Source organism: Lithobates pipiens, unplaced genomic scaffold (genome assembly GCF_037356315.1).
Source record: "Lithobates pipiens isolate NorthernLeopardFrog02 unplaced genomic scaffold, aLitPip1_a1.2 Scaffold_13, whole genome shotgun sequence".
NCBI lineage: Eukaryota > Metazoa > Chordata > Amphibia > Anura > Ranidae > Lithobates > Lithobates pipiens.
Window position 1 is genome coordinate 266,381,478 of NW_027507718.1, and position 16,539 is coordinate 266,398,016.

A 16,539-nucleotide genomic window follows, 5' to 3' on the forward strand; every position below is an offset into this window, starting at 1 on the left:
AATATTTCTAAGGTGTTTGTCATGATTATGCAGTAATCTTCCTCTGTCTGCTTACCTCTCCTCATGTGTTCAGACTAAGAGGCCAGCCACTTCCACCTGGTGGTTTTTATAACCTCTCCTCTAAGCATGGCTCCACCCCAGGCCCTTTCAGGGAACCCTATATTAATCTGTTCACTGCAAGCCAGCGGTGCTGATCAACCATTGTGTATTCACTGTGTGTTTGGCTTCCTGTTTCCTGCTTGCCGTGTGCTCTTCATTTGTCTCTGTTACCGACCTTGGCGTGTTTGCGACTATTCCTGTCTGCTCATGACCCTGACCTTTTGGCATGTCTCCGACTATCCCTGTTTGCCTGTGACCCTGAACCTTTGGCGTGTACGCTGTTGTTCCTGTCTGCTAGTTGCCCTGACCTCTGCCTTATCCCTTTACTATCATTGTTGTTCCAGCCTGCTGTTTCCTTCTCCTGTAGTCTACTGTGAGTGTGAGCTGTGAGACCCTGGGGGCCATGACCTGGAGCCAGACTGCAGCGCGGTCCATCCTCACCACTAGAGGCTATGGTGAAAACCTGCTGGCTCTTAGACTCAGCGCCCTGGGGAATCTATGCTCTAGCTCCAACTGGGATCTGTGTTAATGATCCAGTAGACCTGCTTCCTCCCTGGGTACAATCCGCAGCAGTCAGTCTTTGGCTAGGGTCTACTATCTTAGCGGTGCATTTCCTATAGAGTGCATCTGTCACCTGGTCTCAGGGGACCTGACAGTGTTCCCCTATGCTCATACATTAATTTCTAATATGGAAGTATTTGGTTTAGGCCATTGATCCCTTGAGGGGGGTATTTTTTGGATCCACTTAAGCACAATTTGCTTATGTGCCATGAATAGGGTTTCCTGTAGGCAGGTCTTGGTATATCGACTCCACTTCTGGTTCTCGACCAGTCCTAACAGCCAAACTTCTAGAGTGAATGGAATTTGTCCCCTAGTACTTTTGATAATATATCCAAGACCTGTCTCCAGTATCTACTAATACCCGGGCAGGATCACATTAAATGGATGAAATCAGCCCCTGGTTGATAACACCTCCCACAGTCCACGGATGCTGCTCGCCCCATTAAGTTTAATTTACGTGGCGTGAGATAGGCTTGATGTATTATATACAGCTGTATCAATCTATTGTTACTTGCAGGTGATACTCCCAAATGTGATTTACACGCCTCCTTCCATATCTCCTCTGTCATGTACAGACCATTTGCCACTTCCTTTTAATCTGTAGCGGAGCATCCGTATCTTGGCCTGCATTAAATATGTATATCATTTAGATACTAATCCCCTTGGCCCCTGAGTTCCTAATATTCCAATAAGAGGGAATTTTGATATACCGACATTATAACTACCAAATTGAGCCTGTAATGCATGCCTTAATGGTAGGAATCTGTAAAAATGTCTCTCTGCTAGGTTATATTGTGTTTTTAAAGAATCAATTGAGCATATATTGCCACGTTCATAAACCTGATAGAGTACTATTATTCCTTTTTGCATCCAAAATACATTATCTTGCAGTGCACTTAATTGCTCAAATAAGGGATAATTTCACATGGGTAGCTCAGATGGGATGTCCCTAAATCCTGTTAGCTTTTTAACCTTCCGCCATACAGATCTTGCCAAAGAGAGCATGGGAATCTTTACCCTTGGTAATTGTAGATGTCGTGACTCAAGTGCTATCAATAGATTCTCGACCTGGACAATCTTTAAGTGATACTTCTCCACTCCCAGGCTTGGTTCCTGTATCAACCAAGTATGCAGATGTCTTAATTGCCCCGCAAGGTAGTACAGGTACATATCTGGCAGAGCCAGTCCTGCCTCTGATTTTAGCCGCTGTAGTGTTGTAAGCTCTTTTTTTGCATCTGCCCTTATTAGCCCATATAAATGTAATAAATTGAGAGTTCAAGCTTTTAAAAATCTTATTGGGCACTACCGCTGGGGAGTGTGAACAAATATATAAACACTTTGGTAATAAAATAATTTTATTACGTTTATTCTGCCCACCACTGACAATGACAACTTACTTCGGATCCTCAGCTTACATTTAATATGTTCCATCAATGGGTTTACATTGGCCACCAATGCATCCGTTGGCTGTCTTGTTATGTAGATTCCTAGTATTTAAAGTAGTCCACTATTTTAAGTGGGGCATCTATCCTTTCCTCTGTTTCTGATTCTTGCTGCAATGGCATAATAAAGGACTTCTGCCAGTTAATCTTAAGCCCTGAGTACTGACCAAAGTGTCTATTACACTCATTGCCTTTCCCAGTGTGGTCTGCATATCCCACATATACAATATAATATCGTCAGCCTAAAATCCAAAATGTTCTATGCTATCATCCAACTCTATCCCCTGGTATTCTTCAGTTTGCCAAAACCGTAGGGCCAACAACTCTATAGAAAACAAAAGAGGGGATAATGGGCATCCCTGCCTCATACCCCTAAATAAATTTATTGACAGGGTCATTATTCCATTAATCAATAACTTTGATCTTGGGTTTTTGCGTATAGTATTTTAACCCACTGTTTAAATCCATTACCAAAACCCACCTTCCCCAATGTTGCCTGCAGAAATCTCCACTCTAGAGTCGAAGGCTCTAGCTGTATAAAGAGATGCCAGGGCCCCTGTCTCTGGAATATATTCCTGCATTTGTGCCACCAATTGCGTTCTGTGTATATTTATCGATGTTGATTTACCTGCTATGAAACATGTCTGGTCTGTATGGATTATAGATGTTATTACAGTGTTTAATCTCCTGGTCAATATCCTCCTCAAAATGTTATAGTCACAATTTAATAAGGATATTGGTCTATATGAGATACATTCATATGGGTCCTTACCAGGTTTTGGAATTAAAATGGAATTAAAAGCAGGCCTCATTCTGGGATGGACCTCACTGCATGGACTCAGGAATATTTTCAAAAATCACTGTCTGTGAACACAGTTTGCCATGCCATCCAAAATGCAAGTGTAAAGCTCTAGCATGCAAAGAAAAAGCCATATCTGAACATGATCCAGAAACACCACCATCTTCTCTGGGCAAAACTGGTCTGCTGCAAAGTCAAAAACTTTTCTGAGGTCAGACTAATGGAAATTTGGCATTCTTTGTGGCACCTCCGGACTGAAGCTGAGGGGGGCCTCCGACTTGTTATCAGTTCAAAAGCCTGCATCTCTAATGGTATGGGGTGCCTTAGTATGTATGGAATGGGCATCTTGCACATCTGGAAAAGCACCTTCAATGCTGAAAGATATATCAAAGTTTTAAAGCAGCATATGCTCCCATCCAGATTACATCTCAGAAGGCCTTGCAAATTTCATCATTTTCATCAATGCTAAACCTCATACTGCATCTGAGGCAACAGCATGGCTTCGTGGTAGAAGAGTCCAGGTGCTTAACTGGCCTGCTTGCAGTCCAGACCTTCATCAATTGAAAATATTTGACGCATCTTTAAACAACAAATATGACAAAGAAGGAGGAATGTTGAACTGTTACAATCCAATATCAGGTAAGAATGAACATTCCACTGCCAGAACTCCAGCAACTGGTCTCCTGGGTTACCAGACATTTATAGAACGCTGTTAAAAGAAGAGGGGATGCTACACCATGGTAAACATGGCCCTGTCCCAACTTTGAGTCACATTGCTAATATCAATTTCAAAACGACCTTATTTCTTTCTTAAAATGGTACATTTTCTCAGTTTAAATACTTGATATGTTTTCTATTTTCTATAAAAGTAGGTTTATGAGATTTGCAAATTATTGCATTTTGTTTTTATGTCGATTTTACACAGCATCACAACTTTTTTGGAATTGGAGTAGTATAAACACTATACAAGTTCTGGTTCCATGCTAACATCAGTACTAAAATGTCACAGCTTTATTTGCTTCACACATGATTGTGTCACCCTTTATCAACCTCTTATGATGATAGGCTTTAAACGAAAGGCAACTCCTTGTATATTGTAATTAGCATTTGCAGTTTCCTTTAAAAATAGATTTTAGTCTTTCTCTGAAAAAAATGACTACTTTGTCTACAGAACAGGAATACAAAATGAAGTCTGCTTTATTACAACAAAACTAGAAATCTGCTACCACCAAGTGGTATGTTAAGAAAGTTCACAACAAAATACTTCCAAAATGAAAAACAATTGAGGGTCTTACATTTTAGCAATTATATTGTTACATATAAACTTATTTCATAATGCGAGACAAATAGCAATTATCAAATCGTATACCATAACCCATAGCATTTTCTGTGTATTATAGTCATATCAGTGAAAGGGTAAGGTCAAACTGGTTGCTCTGGTTTGCTGCCATTTACACTTTGGTTTATCACTTATTGATAAAAGATGACTGCTGTTAGAAACCATGGAGGTTATAAATAAGAGAAAATGCTGATCTCCTTAAAGAAGAATTCCGGTATAAACCTATCTACTCTTAAAACGGCCCCCTCGCAAACACCTATGCTTTCTAACCTTTCTAAGAAGATCTGTATATTTAATTATGGATCTCCCATGTGTCAGCCAGAGCCGGATGCAGGGAAAAGGAGAGCGTGTTCTCCAATGATGGTTGGTAATGCCTGGGATTGGTGACATCAGCCATGGGCTTCAATGGCTCATATGTTGCCGGCGTTTCCTCCTCTCCCCTGCAGTGGTGTTGGCTGACACAGGGGAACAAAGTGGTCTGAAAATAGGTAAGTATATGCATCTTTCTTTTACAGGTTAATAAGTATAGGTGTTAGGAGGGGGACGGTAACAGTTTTAAAGGAGAAGTACAGCCAAAGCTCGTTAGGCTGTACTTCTCCTGTGGATCACAGGAGTGAAGATCCTTCTGCACTCCTTTGACCTGTTTTCAGCAGACAGCAAGCTGAAGCTGGTCCAGGCTTGGGAAGGATCGTGACCATATGGTCAGGATGCGCCCACATGCCTGAACTGACACCCGGCTCAGCCACTTAGAGCTTGAGCCCCCTCAACAGCCCACCACTCCAGTAAGTGTGGGGGGTGGAGGGGAGGCAGAGTAGAGACTGTCAGTCAGCAGCTCTCTGCTCAGGGAGCTGTGGGAACTGATAGGGTTATCCCAGAATTCCACTTTATTATCTTGCTTGTTACTTAGCTGGTATTGTCATCCCCTGACTTATTGACTAATTGACTACCTAGTCAATGATCCAAGAAGGAAAGTGGTTAGGAGATATATCTTTGGTGAATGCATACTCCTTCTCGGTTAGATGCTTAAGTGTATGAACCTTTTTTTTGTTTTTGCTTAGAGTAGGAAAGGGTACAAAAAAACCCTGCCAGTATGCAAAAAGCAGACAGAAAGCCATGCCACACCATGTTCTAACACACACATTCTCCACACCCTATGCTCCAACTGTCCATAGTTGACATGAACGAGACACATGTGCAGTATATTTTTCATGTTAACTATGGGCAGTTGGAGCATGAGGGCATTTTTGGCATTTAGAGCTGGATGTGACAGCAGTAGCCACAGCTTAGTTGGAGGAAAACTGTGACCCAGTGACACGGAATAGTTATCAGGCCACTGAGACATTAGGCATTAGGAAGGCCTGGAGTACTACCGTAATGCCTGCGTGGGGAAAAGTGGACCCCTCAAGTCAGATAAGCTGTTTAATTATTGGCAATATGCCAAATCTGTCATTTTTGAGATTCATTCTACTTCATTAATGAGTAATCAACAAAATTCATCGGTTTTGCTGCCCCTTATTAAACTCCCTGCATTCATGAGATTGAATTAGCAATTATATTGTAACATTTTCTGGACACTGAAAGACTACGTATGATTGTGAATTGTATCCAAGTACTCTTTTGTTGGTGATCATTTCACTTTAAAAGCAGTTTTCTGCCAAAGTCTCTGGATATAAATTGGCCATGTACCTACAGTAAGCTATAGCATGCAAGCTTAGCCAAACCTTTATTTTCTTTTTTTTTTTTTTTTATAAAAAAAATTATTGAAGATGAAAAAACTATCCAGAATGTAGATATATTCAATGTATTGCGGACATATAAAATAGTACATTATGAGGTACCATTACAGAGTAAGGTATATGGGACACAATTTAGCTGCCTTTCCTCTCAACTATGTCTTTTGATATTGCACCAGCTTATTTGGACAGGACCTTCTGCTTTATGCAACCTAAGGCCACGTACACACGGGCGGACTGTCTGGCCAACTTAGTCCGTCAGACAATCCGACAGACAGTCCGTCCTACTTTTGAATGAACGGACTTGACCACACCCGATGAACAGACAGTCCGCTGAAAGCTTGCGCGATGACGTGTACAGCACGTACGACGGGACTAGAAATACGACGTCCAATACACTGCAATGCAACCTTCGGCCGTGTAAATCCTTTCTGAGCATGCGCCATACTTAGTCCGTCCAACTAGCCTACTCACGAGCGGACTGTCCGCTGAAAAGTTAGACGGACAATATTACGGAAATTCCGAAAGACTTAGTCCGCCAGACTGTCCGCTGAAAAAGTCAGCTGAAGCTCACACACGAGCGGACTGTCCGCTGAAACACATTTCAGCGGACCAAGTCCGTCAGACAGTCCGCCCGTGTGTACGCGGCCTAAGGCTAGCCAGACATGCATAGATAAAGGAATCCCCTCTGCCTGCTATTGTATTCTGACACAGTGCTTGCAGCTGTCTAAATACCCAAATAGTGACGGCATCTGATGGGATGTTAAAGTGATATTAAAGTAGGGGTTTCTTTTGTTTAAAAATAACAAACATGTTATATTTACCTGCGCTGTGCAGTTGGTTTTGCACAGAGCAACCCAGATCCTCCTCTTCTCAGGTCCCACGCCAGCTGAGTGTCCCCACAGAAAGCAACTTGCTATGGGGGTACCCCGAGCTGAGCCGCTGCTCTGTGTGTCCATTCAGACATGGAGTTGCGGCTCAACCCCACTCCCTCTCTCTCCTCATTGGCTCACTGACTTTGATTGGCTCCTGCTGCTGTGTCTCAGCCATTCAGGAGGGAGAGTTCTGGACAGCCGAGGCTCTCGAGCAACATTGCTGGATAGAGTTGTAAGGTATTAGGGGGATAGAGGGGGGCTACTGTACACAGTAGGGTTTTTATCTTAAAGCACTGAATGCATTAAGAAAAAAAAAAAAAGTCTGCCTTTACAATCCCTTTAAGTCCTGAGTGCCAGTGACTTCTAGCTGTAGATCTTCAGGCTGTCAATGACCCTGGGTTTTGATCCTTCTAAAGACTGCAGAAGAGAGTGAAAATACAGGGCTTCTATATTGTGTTTGCATTGGGAGTCTAATGACATCATAGCAATTCGTGCCATTACAGAGTATCATACAGAGTTGCAGAGCCTCTCCTAGCTGCAGTAGATCACAGCTATAGTGATCTACTGTTGGCTGACCATAGCCAACAATAGATTAATATTATAAGTGAATCTGCATCGGGTCTTTACTGTCCAGATCTAGAAACCATTATGAGTAAAAAGTGTAATAAAATAGAAAATAAATAAACATACAGAGAGTATGTATATAGAGAGAATATATATATATATATATATATATATATATATATATATATATATATATTCTCTCTATATACATACTCTCTGTATGTTTATTTATTTTCTATTTTATTACACTTTTTACTCATAATGGTTTCTAGATCTGGACATATATATACGCACACACACTATATTACCACAAGTATTGGGACGCCAGCCTTTACACGCACATGAACCTTAATAGCATCCCAGTCTTAGTGTGCAAGGTTCAATGTTGAGTTGGCCCATCCTTTTCAGCTATAACAGCTTCAACTCTTCTGGGAAGGCTGTCCACAAGGTTTAGGAGTGTGTCTATGTGAATGCTTGACCATTCTTCCAGAAGCTCATTTGTGAGGTTAGGCACTGATGTGGACGGGAAGGCCTGGCTCGCAGTCTCTGCTCTAATTCATCCCAAAGGTGTTCTGTCAGGTTAAGTGCAAGCCAGTCAAGTTCCTCTACCCCCTTGCTCATCCATGTCTTTATGGACCTTGCTTTGTGCACTGGTCCAAATCATTTGGTGGAGGGGGGATTATGGTGTGGGGTTGTTTTTTCAGAGGCTAGGCTTGGCCCCTTAGTTTTAGTGAAGGGAATTCTTAAGGCGTCAGCATACAGAGACATTTTGGATAATTTCATGCTCCCAACTTTGTGGGAACAGTTTGGGGATGGCCCCTTCCTGTTCCAACATGACTGTGCACCAGTGCACAAATCAAGGTCCATAAAGACACAGATGAGCGAGTTTGGGGTGGAGGAACTTGACTGGCTTGCACAGAGTCCTGACCTCAACCCAATAGAACACCTTTGGGATGAATTAGAGCGGAGACTACAAGCCAAGCCTTCATGTTCAACATCAGTGCCTGGCCTCACAAATGCGCTTCTGGAAGAATGGTCAAACCTTCCCATAGACACATTCCTAAACATTGTTTAGGTGGGTGGGCCAACTCAATATTGAATGTTCATGTGCGTGTAAAGGCAGGCATCACAATACTTGTGTTTATATAGTGTATATATATATATATATATATATATATATATATATATATTTTTTTTTTTTTTTTTTTTTTTTATTTATTTATTTATGTATTAATACCCAGGTGCCAACAATAATATCAGATGATCTGTATGACATTTGCATTCACTGCACAAACATCAAATGCTCACATAAGCGAATGCAATATTATTAGTATTTTTAGTGGTTGCAAACCTGTAAAATGTTATTGTTGTGCTAATATGTGCCCTTGTGGGTTTTTTCAAAATTGTTGTGTTTGCTGTGACTCAGGGTTATGCAGGCACAAATTGTTGTATTTGCTGTGACTCAGGGTTATGCAGGCACAAATTGTTGTGTTTGCTGTGACTCAGGGTTATGCAGGCACAGCAGCCCATTCAAAGCCTACACCTTTTAAAAAACGCAGCCTCAGAGAAAACACATGATATAATGTGAGGAAACGAGACATCACCATAAAAAATAAAAAAAACACTCTGCGACTCAAGGGCATTTGGGGAGAAAAATTCCTGGGCACTCAAGTGTTTAAAACTGGAGCAATGTAGGTCTGTAAAAATTACAGATTCTGCCTCTTTTTTGACAATAACATGAAAAGGGGCCATATTTCAGATTACGCCTGATCTATATTCAAAATGGTCCAAGTATAATGGGCCCCATAGAGCACCCTTATACTGTATCTCTGCAGACAAGACTTTCCATGTTTTCATATAATATATACTGCAATAAAAGTTTTTTTTTTTAACCATTTCCGGACCAGCCCCCGAACATTTACTGCGGCAGGGCGGCCCGGCTGCGCAAAACAACGTACCTGTATGGTGTTTCCTCTTTGGGGTCTGGGGCCCGCAATGGCTGCCAGGACCCAAACCCCAAAGAGGAAGCAACATACAGGTATGCCAATCATTCACCAAAGAGGCAGAACGTGGGTCTGCCTATATAAACAAGGCAGACCGCCGTTCTGTCAGAGAGGAAGAGAGGGATCTGGTGTTTCTGCTAATCAGGAACACAGATTTCTCTCTTCCTCCAGTTAAACCATCCCCCAGACAGTTAGATATCACTCCCTAGGAGCACACTTAACCCTTTGGTCGCCCCCTGATGTTAACCCCTTCCCTGCCAGGGTCAGTTATAAAGTGACAGTGCATTATTTTAGCATTTAGTATTTTTTTAGCACTGATCACTGTATATTGTTATATACGTTTACTGGGATTTTTTGGTACCAAAAACATGTAGCAGAATACATATTTACCTAAACTGATGAAAAAATTCTTTTTTTTTTTTTTTTAAATTGTTTTATAGCAGAAAGTAAAACTATTTTTTTCAAAATGTTCTTTTTTTATTGATATTGCAAAAAATAAAAACCACAAAGGTGATCAAATATCACCAAAAAAAAGCTCTATTTGTGGGGAAAACGGGATATAGATTTTGTTTGGGTACAGTGTCTTGTGAACGCGCAATTGTCAGTTAAAGCAACGCAGTGCTGCATCGCAAAAAATGGCCTGGAAGGTAAACACTCCTGGGTCTAACGTGGTTAATAAATGAACACATTTGTTAGATTACTAGCTAATATAGTTATAACTTATTATTATATGCCTTTATCTAGCAGAATAAATTCTATAGCAGATGCTGGTCTAGTTCATTTGTACGAACTCAGTGTTCTTCTGCATATTCCACAAATCAATAAAAAATCACTGAGATAATTAAGAATGAATGTATTTCAAGTAAACTACAGATTGATCTTTTTCTTTTTTTAAAACATTTCAACCTGCGCTGTGCATTGCTTGTTGCAGTTATTTAAGTTTATTTCTAATCATATGGGCCTGGAATTCACAAGTTCCACTCTCGTAGTTAATGATTGCATTTCAGCACCATGAACAGCCAAATTGACTTTACCTTCTTCTCTTCCTGTAATACGATTACTTCGTGATAGCGTGGAATGAATGGCTCATATTTTTTCTTGTCTTCCTTCTTGGAGTTGACATTCTCATAATGCAGTGCACTTTCCCTTTAGAAAGTTCAAAGAAAGATTTATGAGTCTGCAGTTCAGATTGCACAGACATCTAAACAAGTACAGAGAGAAAGCCTTTCCCCCCTTATGTTTACAGGCTCTAATGGGGGCCAGATCACTCACTAATGGAGACTCACGCACTTACGCTGAAGGATGCAGTCACTGGGGTCTACTGTAAATGAATTTGCTGATACATGCGAATTGTAATGCTACCGCTATTTGCAGACACATAATGCTTAAAATATATGAAAATCGAAACGTAACAAGTACGGCAACTTCATCCCAAATCTTTTTGTGCTTTCTGGATGCAGGTTACATTTAGCTTGGTTCACATTTGTGCAGTTGCATGCTGCATGCCAGCCAGCTTATTCATTTCAATGGGCTGTTCTACCTGCGAGAAACGCAGGAGAAAGAAGTCCTCATCCCTTTTTTTCTTTGCATAGCGCTGCGTTGAACCGCACCAACACCAGGAAACCATGATGTTATTGCACCGTGAGGTTTGGGTGTGTGAAAATTCACACATCTGCTGATGTATGGGGGTGTCATTAGAAATTAATGGCACACCCATACGTCTGCTACAGCTACAGAGCAACACATTTTTCCTGCGCATTGGGAACGAACGAGCTCCCCTCAAGCAGTAACGTGAACCAAGCCTTACTGGCTGTTTTACAGTTTTATAGGATCTTCACTTCCAGGCTCTTAAAGTAGGACTAAGGGGATTTTTTTTAGTTTTAGGTAGAGTGAAGAGGAATTAGAACACCTGTAGTTTTTTGTTGCTGTCTGTGCTCCCTGTAAGGCTTAGTTCACACTGGCTTAAGAACAGGCGTTGAGAGGCGTTAAAAATGCCTATGCACAAGATTCAATAGACAGCACATTGTGCTGTTCACATTACAAAAACATCAGGTGTTAAGCTTGATTCACACCTATGCATTTTTAGAGCTTTTTGCATTTTGCAGATTTGCAATACAGACCATTTAACATGGTTTCCTATGGAACACGTTCTGTAGAGCAAATCTGCAAAATGCAAAAAGCACTTAAAATGCATAGGTGTGAATCAGGCCTTAGGCTGGATTCACACCTATGCATTTTTTGTCGTTTTTTGCATTTTGCAGATTTGCACTACAGTCCATTTAACATGGTTTCCTATGGAACACGTTCTGTTGTACAAATCTGCAAAATGCAAAAAGCACTACAAATGCATAGGTGTGAATCAAGCCTTAGAGTTGCTTCACTTCAAAATTGAAGCTTCATTTCGAGTCAGGACATGTTGAAGCTTTACAATGCCTCCCATTCAAGTCTATGGTAACTCCCCGCTAACGCTTGGCAGTCATTTTCGGCACGGGGCAGTTGCAGAGTGTTAAAATCTATCACTTTCCATTGTGGAGCAGTTTTAACGCTCATCAAACGCTACAAAACCATGCATAGGGCGTTTAGGGAGCGTTTTAACGATTGTAAAACACCCCATTCTAAAGTTCATTGCAGCCTGTCTGACGCCCATACTAACACTTTACAAACGCTATAGGAGCATTTGTTGAGTGTCAGAAATTTAGCAAGTGTGAACAAGCTCCTAGGGAGATTCACCCTCTTGTTGTCCTATTTACTGCTATTATCAAAAGGGAAAATTAAATAAATTCCAGAATTTTGGATTATAACCAGAGCAAGAATGGAGAGGAAATACTCCAAATGGGGCACTAGTTCCGGTGACCCTGATGAAAACTTTTGTGGAATCTCCTCTCACTTTCTGGCTATGGAACAGCAGTGAAGAGAATATCCCCAATAGGACATATATGGTTAAGGAAAAAAAAAAACTAACATAGGGGTTTAACCCTCCCTTACACTATTAAAAATGAAAAAAGAGCCTTTAGTTCTACTTTAGATTCCAGTCTATTTAGTATTAATGGTCCCCTAAATACAGATTACAGGCCAGTTTTGTCTTCTGTTTCTGTGAGTTTTCTATAGATGCCCAGAGTTTCTCCAAGAAAGGTTTCTTTTGTTTCTGACCAAACCGTTATAAGTATGTGCGTGCTGGTATGACTGTGAGAGTCACTGGAAAGTAAAGTAGCTCTACCAAGACAGAGATTGATGTGATAAGGTACCCCGTAAGGGTGCTATGTTAAAAAGTTGCATGGAAGAAACCTACTGCTTGTCATTCTGGTGCTTCATTTTTGCAAGAAATACTATATATTATGCTCTCCTTTAACTTTGTATAACGTCAGATTATTATTTGGGCTCTTAACTTCTGTGCAGATATACAGTAGGAACCACTGGAAGTACCTAGTTGTACCTAGTGCACATTCACTTGACATGCATGTGTCAGGACTTTTTGTTGGGACAGTCAATATTCATAGCAGCTTGAACATTTTTTCTCAATCTGATACAGTTTATGCTTGAGGTGACTGTAGCCATATTAGTTATAAAACCAATTGAGTACAGTCAATAAAGTTGAGTACAGTGATACTTTTTTTTATTTGCACTAACATCCAGATTTTCAGGACAAGCTTTTGGGGCGTACCCCCTTATTCTACTGCTTGGAACTTAAAGAAGGGGGCACACCTTTTAAGCTAGTTCTTAAAATTTTAATGTTTGCTCAAATTTAAAAACATATCATGGACTGTACCCAATTATTTTTAATACAGTTTAGACAGCTATGCAGCTATGGTAGGTCACTGAAATAGAAATACAGAGCAGTCCACATTTCACATTTGGTGAGGATGTGTGAAAATCCAAGAAATTTGGAAGGGGATTGTTAGGATGGTACAAGAAATTTCTGCCACTGAAAGACTCAGAGATCCACGGATATGTTTGTTTCATGGTACGGTGAGTTCAATAGGATAGTATAGGATAACATTTATTCCCCCATTTATTGAATGTAGCCAAAGTTCTGGGGCTTGCAAGAGATTCCATCAATAGGAGATTGGCCAAGGAGGGTGGAATATATCCGTATCATGGAAGAACTATATCACTCAAGTAAGGACTTGATAGAAAGATTTTCAAGGACTTTGGAGGGGTTGTTTGAGTTGAAAAAAAACATTTTTTTTCAGTTGATGGGTAGATGGAAAGAATGAGAAGAGGAAAGGAAAATTTGAAGAGGTATTAAGCCGCGTACATACGTAGCCGTCTGTCCGACGTACTTAGTCTGGCGGACTTCCGCCAGACTGTCCGTCGGACTTTCCGAACGGGCTACTTGCCCACACACGGCACTTTTTCAGCGGACTAATACGGCATACTAAGTCCGCCGTACTATCCGCCCTACTTTTGAAATGAACGGACTCGCCCACACACGCGGAGGAAAGTCCGCTCATTTCGAGCGCGTCTCCAGGTAGGCAGGGCCCGCAAAGAATACGTCGCTGGCCCCGCCGCCTGGTATGGACTTAAAGGGGAACCCCAACGCCGAAAAAAATCGGCGTGGGGGTCCCCCCAAAGTCCACAACAGACCCTTGTCCGAGCACGCTACCCGGCCGGCCAGGAAAGGAGGGGCGAGCGAGCGCCCCCCCCCCCTCTCCTGAGCCGTACCAGGCCGCTTGCCCTCAACATGGGGGTTGCCTTGGGGAAGGGGGGGCCGCGAGGCCCCCCACCCCAAAGCACCTTGTCCCCATGTTGATGAGGACAAGGGCCTCTTCCCGACAACCCTGGCCGTTGGTTGTCGGGGTCTGCGGGCGGGGGGCTTATCGGAATCCGGGAGCCCCCTTTAATAAGAGGGCCCCTGGATACCGGCCCCCCACCCTATGTGAATGAGTATGGGGTAAAATGTACCCCTACCTATTCACCTGTAAAATAAAGTACAAAAAAAAACACAACACACAAGATAAAATAATTTATTGCACAGCTTCGGGGGTCTTCTCGCCGGACTCCTCCGCTATCTTCTTGTAGCTCTTTTACTAGCGGAGGAGCCCGGCATTCTTCTTCATTGCCGTGGCCTCTTCTTCCGACTTCGGGGGTCTTGTCCCCCTCTTCGGTTCTTCTGCCGAGCCACCGCGCCTTCTTATAGCTCTTTTACAGGCGGTGTCCCGGTCTTCTGTCGCCGCCGCCGCCGCCGCCTTCCGTTCTTCTTCTTCTCCTGGAGATGTTGACTCGACGTTCTCTCCGGCCGCAATGCCAGGGACGCGCTGCGCTGCCACTTATATAGGGACAAGGGGCGGTGTCACATGTGTTGATGTCACATGGGTTGATCACATGGGTTGATGTCACATGGCGACAGTCCCAGCATCCTCCGGGACTCTGACATCGTAAGGGGCGGGGTCACCATGTGACACCAACCCATGTGACATCAACCCATGTGACACCGCCCCTTGTCCCTATATAAGTGGCAGCGCAGCGCGTCCCTGGCATTGCGGCCCGGAGTACCCCATACTCATTCACATAGGGTGGGGGGCCGGTATCCGGGGGCCCCCTTATTAAAGGGGGCTCCCGGATTCCGATAAGCCCCCCGCCCGCAGACCCCGACAACCAACGGCCAGGGTTGTCGGGAAGAGGCCCTTGTCCTCATCAACATGGGGACAAGGTGCTTTGGGGTGGGGAGGCCTCCTTTCCTGGCCAGCCGGGTAGCGTGCTCGGACAAGGGTCTGTTGTGGACTTTGGGGGGACCCCCACGCCGATTTTTTTTGGCGTTGGGGTTCCCCTTTATGTCCATACCAGGCGGCGGGGCCAGCGACATTTCCTTCACGGGCCCCGCCTACCTGGAGACCCGCTCGAAATGAGCGGACTTTTCTCCGGGCGGGAAAAGTCCGTTCATTTCAAAAGTACAGCGGACTGGCATACACACGGCCGGATTGTCCGCCGAAATGCGAGTCCGGCGGGAAGATTGGAGTGTAAAACTACATTCTAAGTCCGCCGTACTTTCGGGTCAAAAAAGTATGCCGGAGGCTACACACGGGGGGATTGTTTGGCGGACTTGAGTTTGCCGGACTTTTCCACCCGCTTGTTTGATCGTGTGTGCGCGGCGTTAGATATAATTTTTGGGAGGGAGGTGGAATTAAGTTAGAAATAATTTTAATGATGTTGTATATAAGATAGTATATATGGTATGTAAGAAAATTGAATAAAGATAAAAATAAATACATAAAATACCCCTGTTAAAATGACAGGTTGCTGTGATGTAAAAAATGAGACAAAGATAAATCCTTTCAGAACTTTTTCCACCTTTAATGTGACCTATAAACTGTATAAGCATACACACGATCAAATTGTCCAGCGTACTTAGTCCGCCGGACCGCATTTCACTGGACATTCCGATCGTGTGTGGGCTTCAGTGGACTTTTTCAGGGTGGGTTTCAGCGGACAATACGTTCGTGAGTATGCTAGTCCGGCGGACTAAGAATGACGCATGCTCAGAAGCAAGTACGAAAAGGAAGCTATTGGCTACTGGCTGTTGAACTTCCTTTTTCTAGTCCCATCGTACGTGCTGTACATCATCGCGCTAGCAATCGCTGGACTTTCCGCGCGTCCGTGTGTGGCCAAGTCCGTTCGGTAGAAAGCCCGCAAAGTAGACTATCCGCCGGATTGTTTGCCGGACTAAGTACGCCGGACAATTCGATCGTGTGTACGTGGCATAAGATGAACAGCAAACTGAAATCTTTTAGGTGGAGGGAAGTTAAAATATAAAAATAAAATAACAGTTGCATACGTGTGCACACCCTTAATCTAATACTTTGTTGAAGCACCTTTTGATTTTATTAAAGCACTCAGTCTTTTTGGGTATGATTCTATCTGCATGGCACATCTTGACTTGGCAATATTTGCCCACTCTTCTTTGCAAAAACACTCCAAATCTGTCAGATTGCGAGGGCATCTCCTGTGCACAGCCCTCTTGAGATAACCCCACAGATTTCAATCGGTTTCAGGTCTGGGCTCTGGCTGGGTCATTACAAAACTTTAATCTTCTTCTGGTGAAGCCATTCCTTTTTTGATTTGGATGCTTAGGGTCATTATCATGCTGAAAGATGAAGTTCCTCTTCATGTTCAGCTTTCTAGCAGAA

General features: G+C 42.8%; 1 protein-coding gene across 1 annotated transcript in view; it reads right to left on the reverse strand.

Moving 5' to 3' along the window:
* STPG2 (sperm tail PG-rich repeat containing 2) overlaps positions 1–16,539 on the reverse strand; it is a 980,631-nt gene that overhangs the window by 801,238 nt on the left and 162,854 nt on the right. Inside the window, exon 7 of the mRNA XM_077476582.1 lies at positions 10,450–10,561. Within this exon, the coding sequence (XP_077332708.1) occupies positions 10,450–10,561 (112 nt within the window). The remainder of the gene's footprint in view (positions 1–10,449; positions 10,562–16,539) is intronic.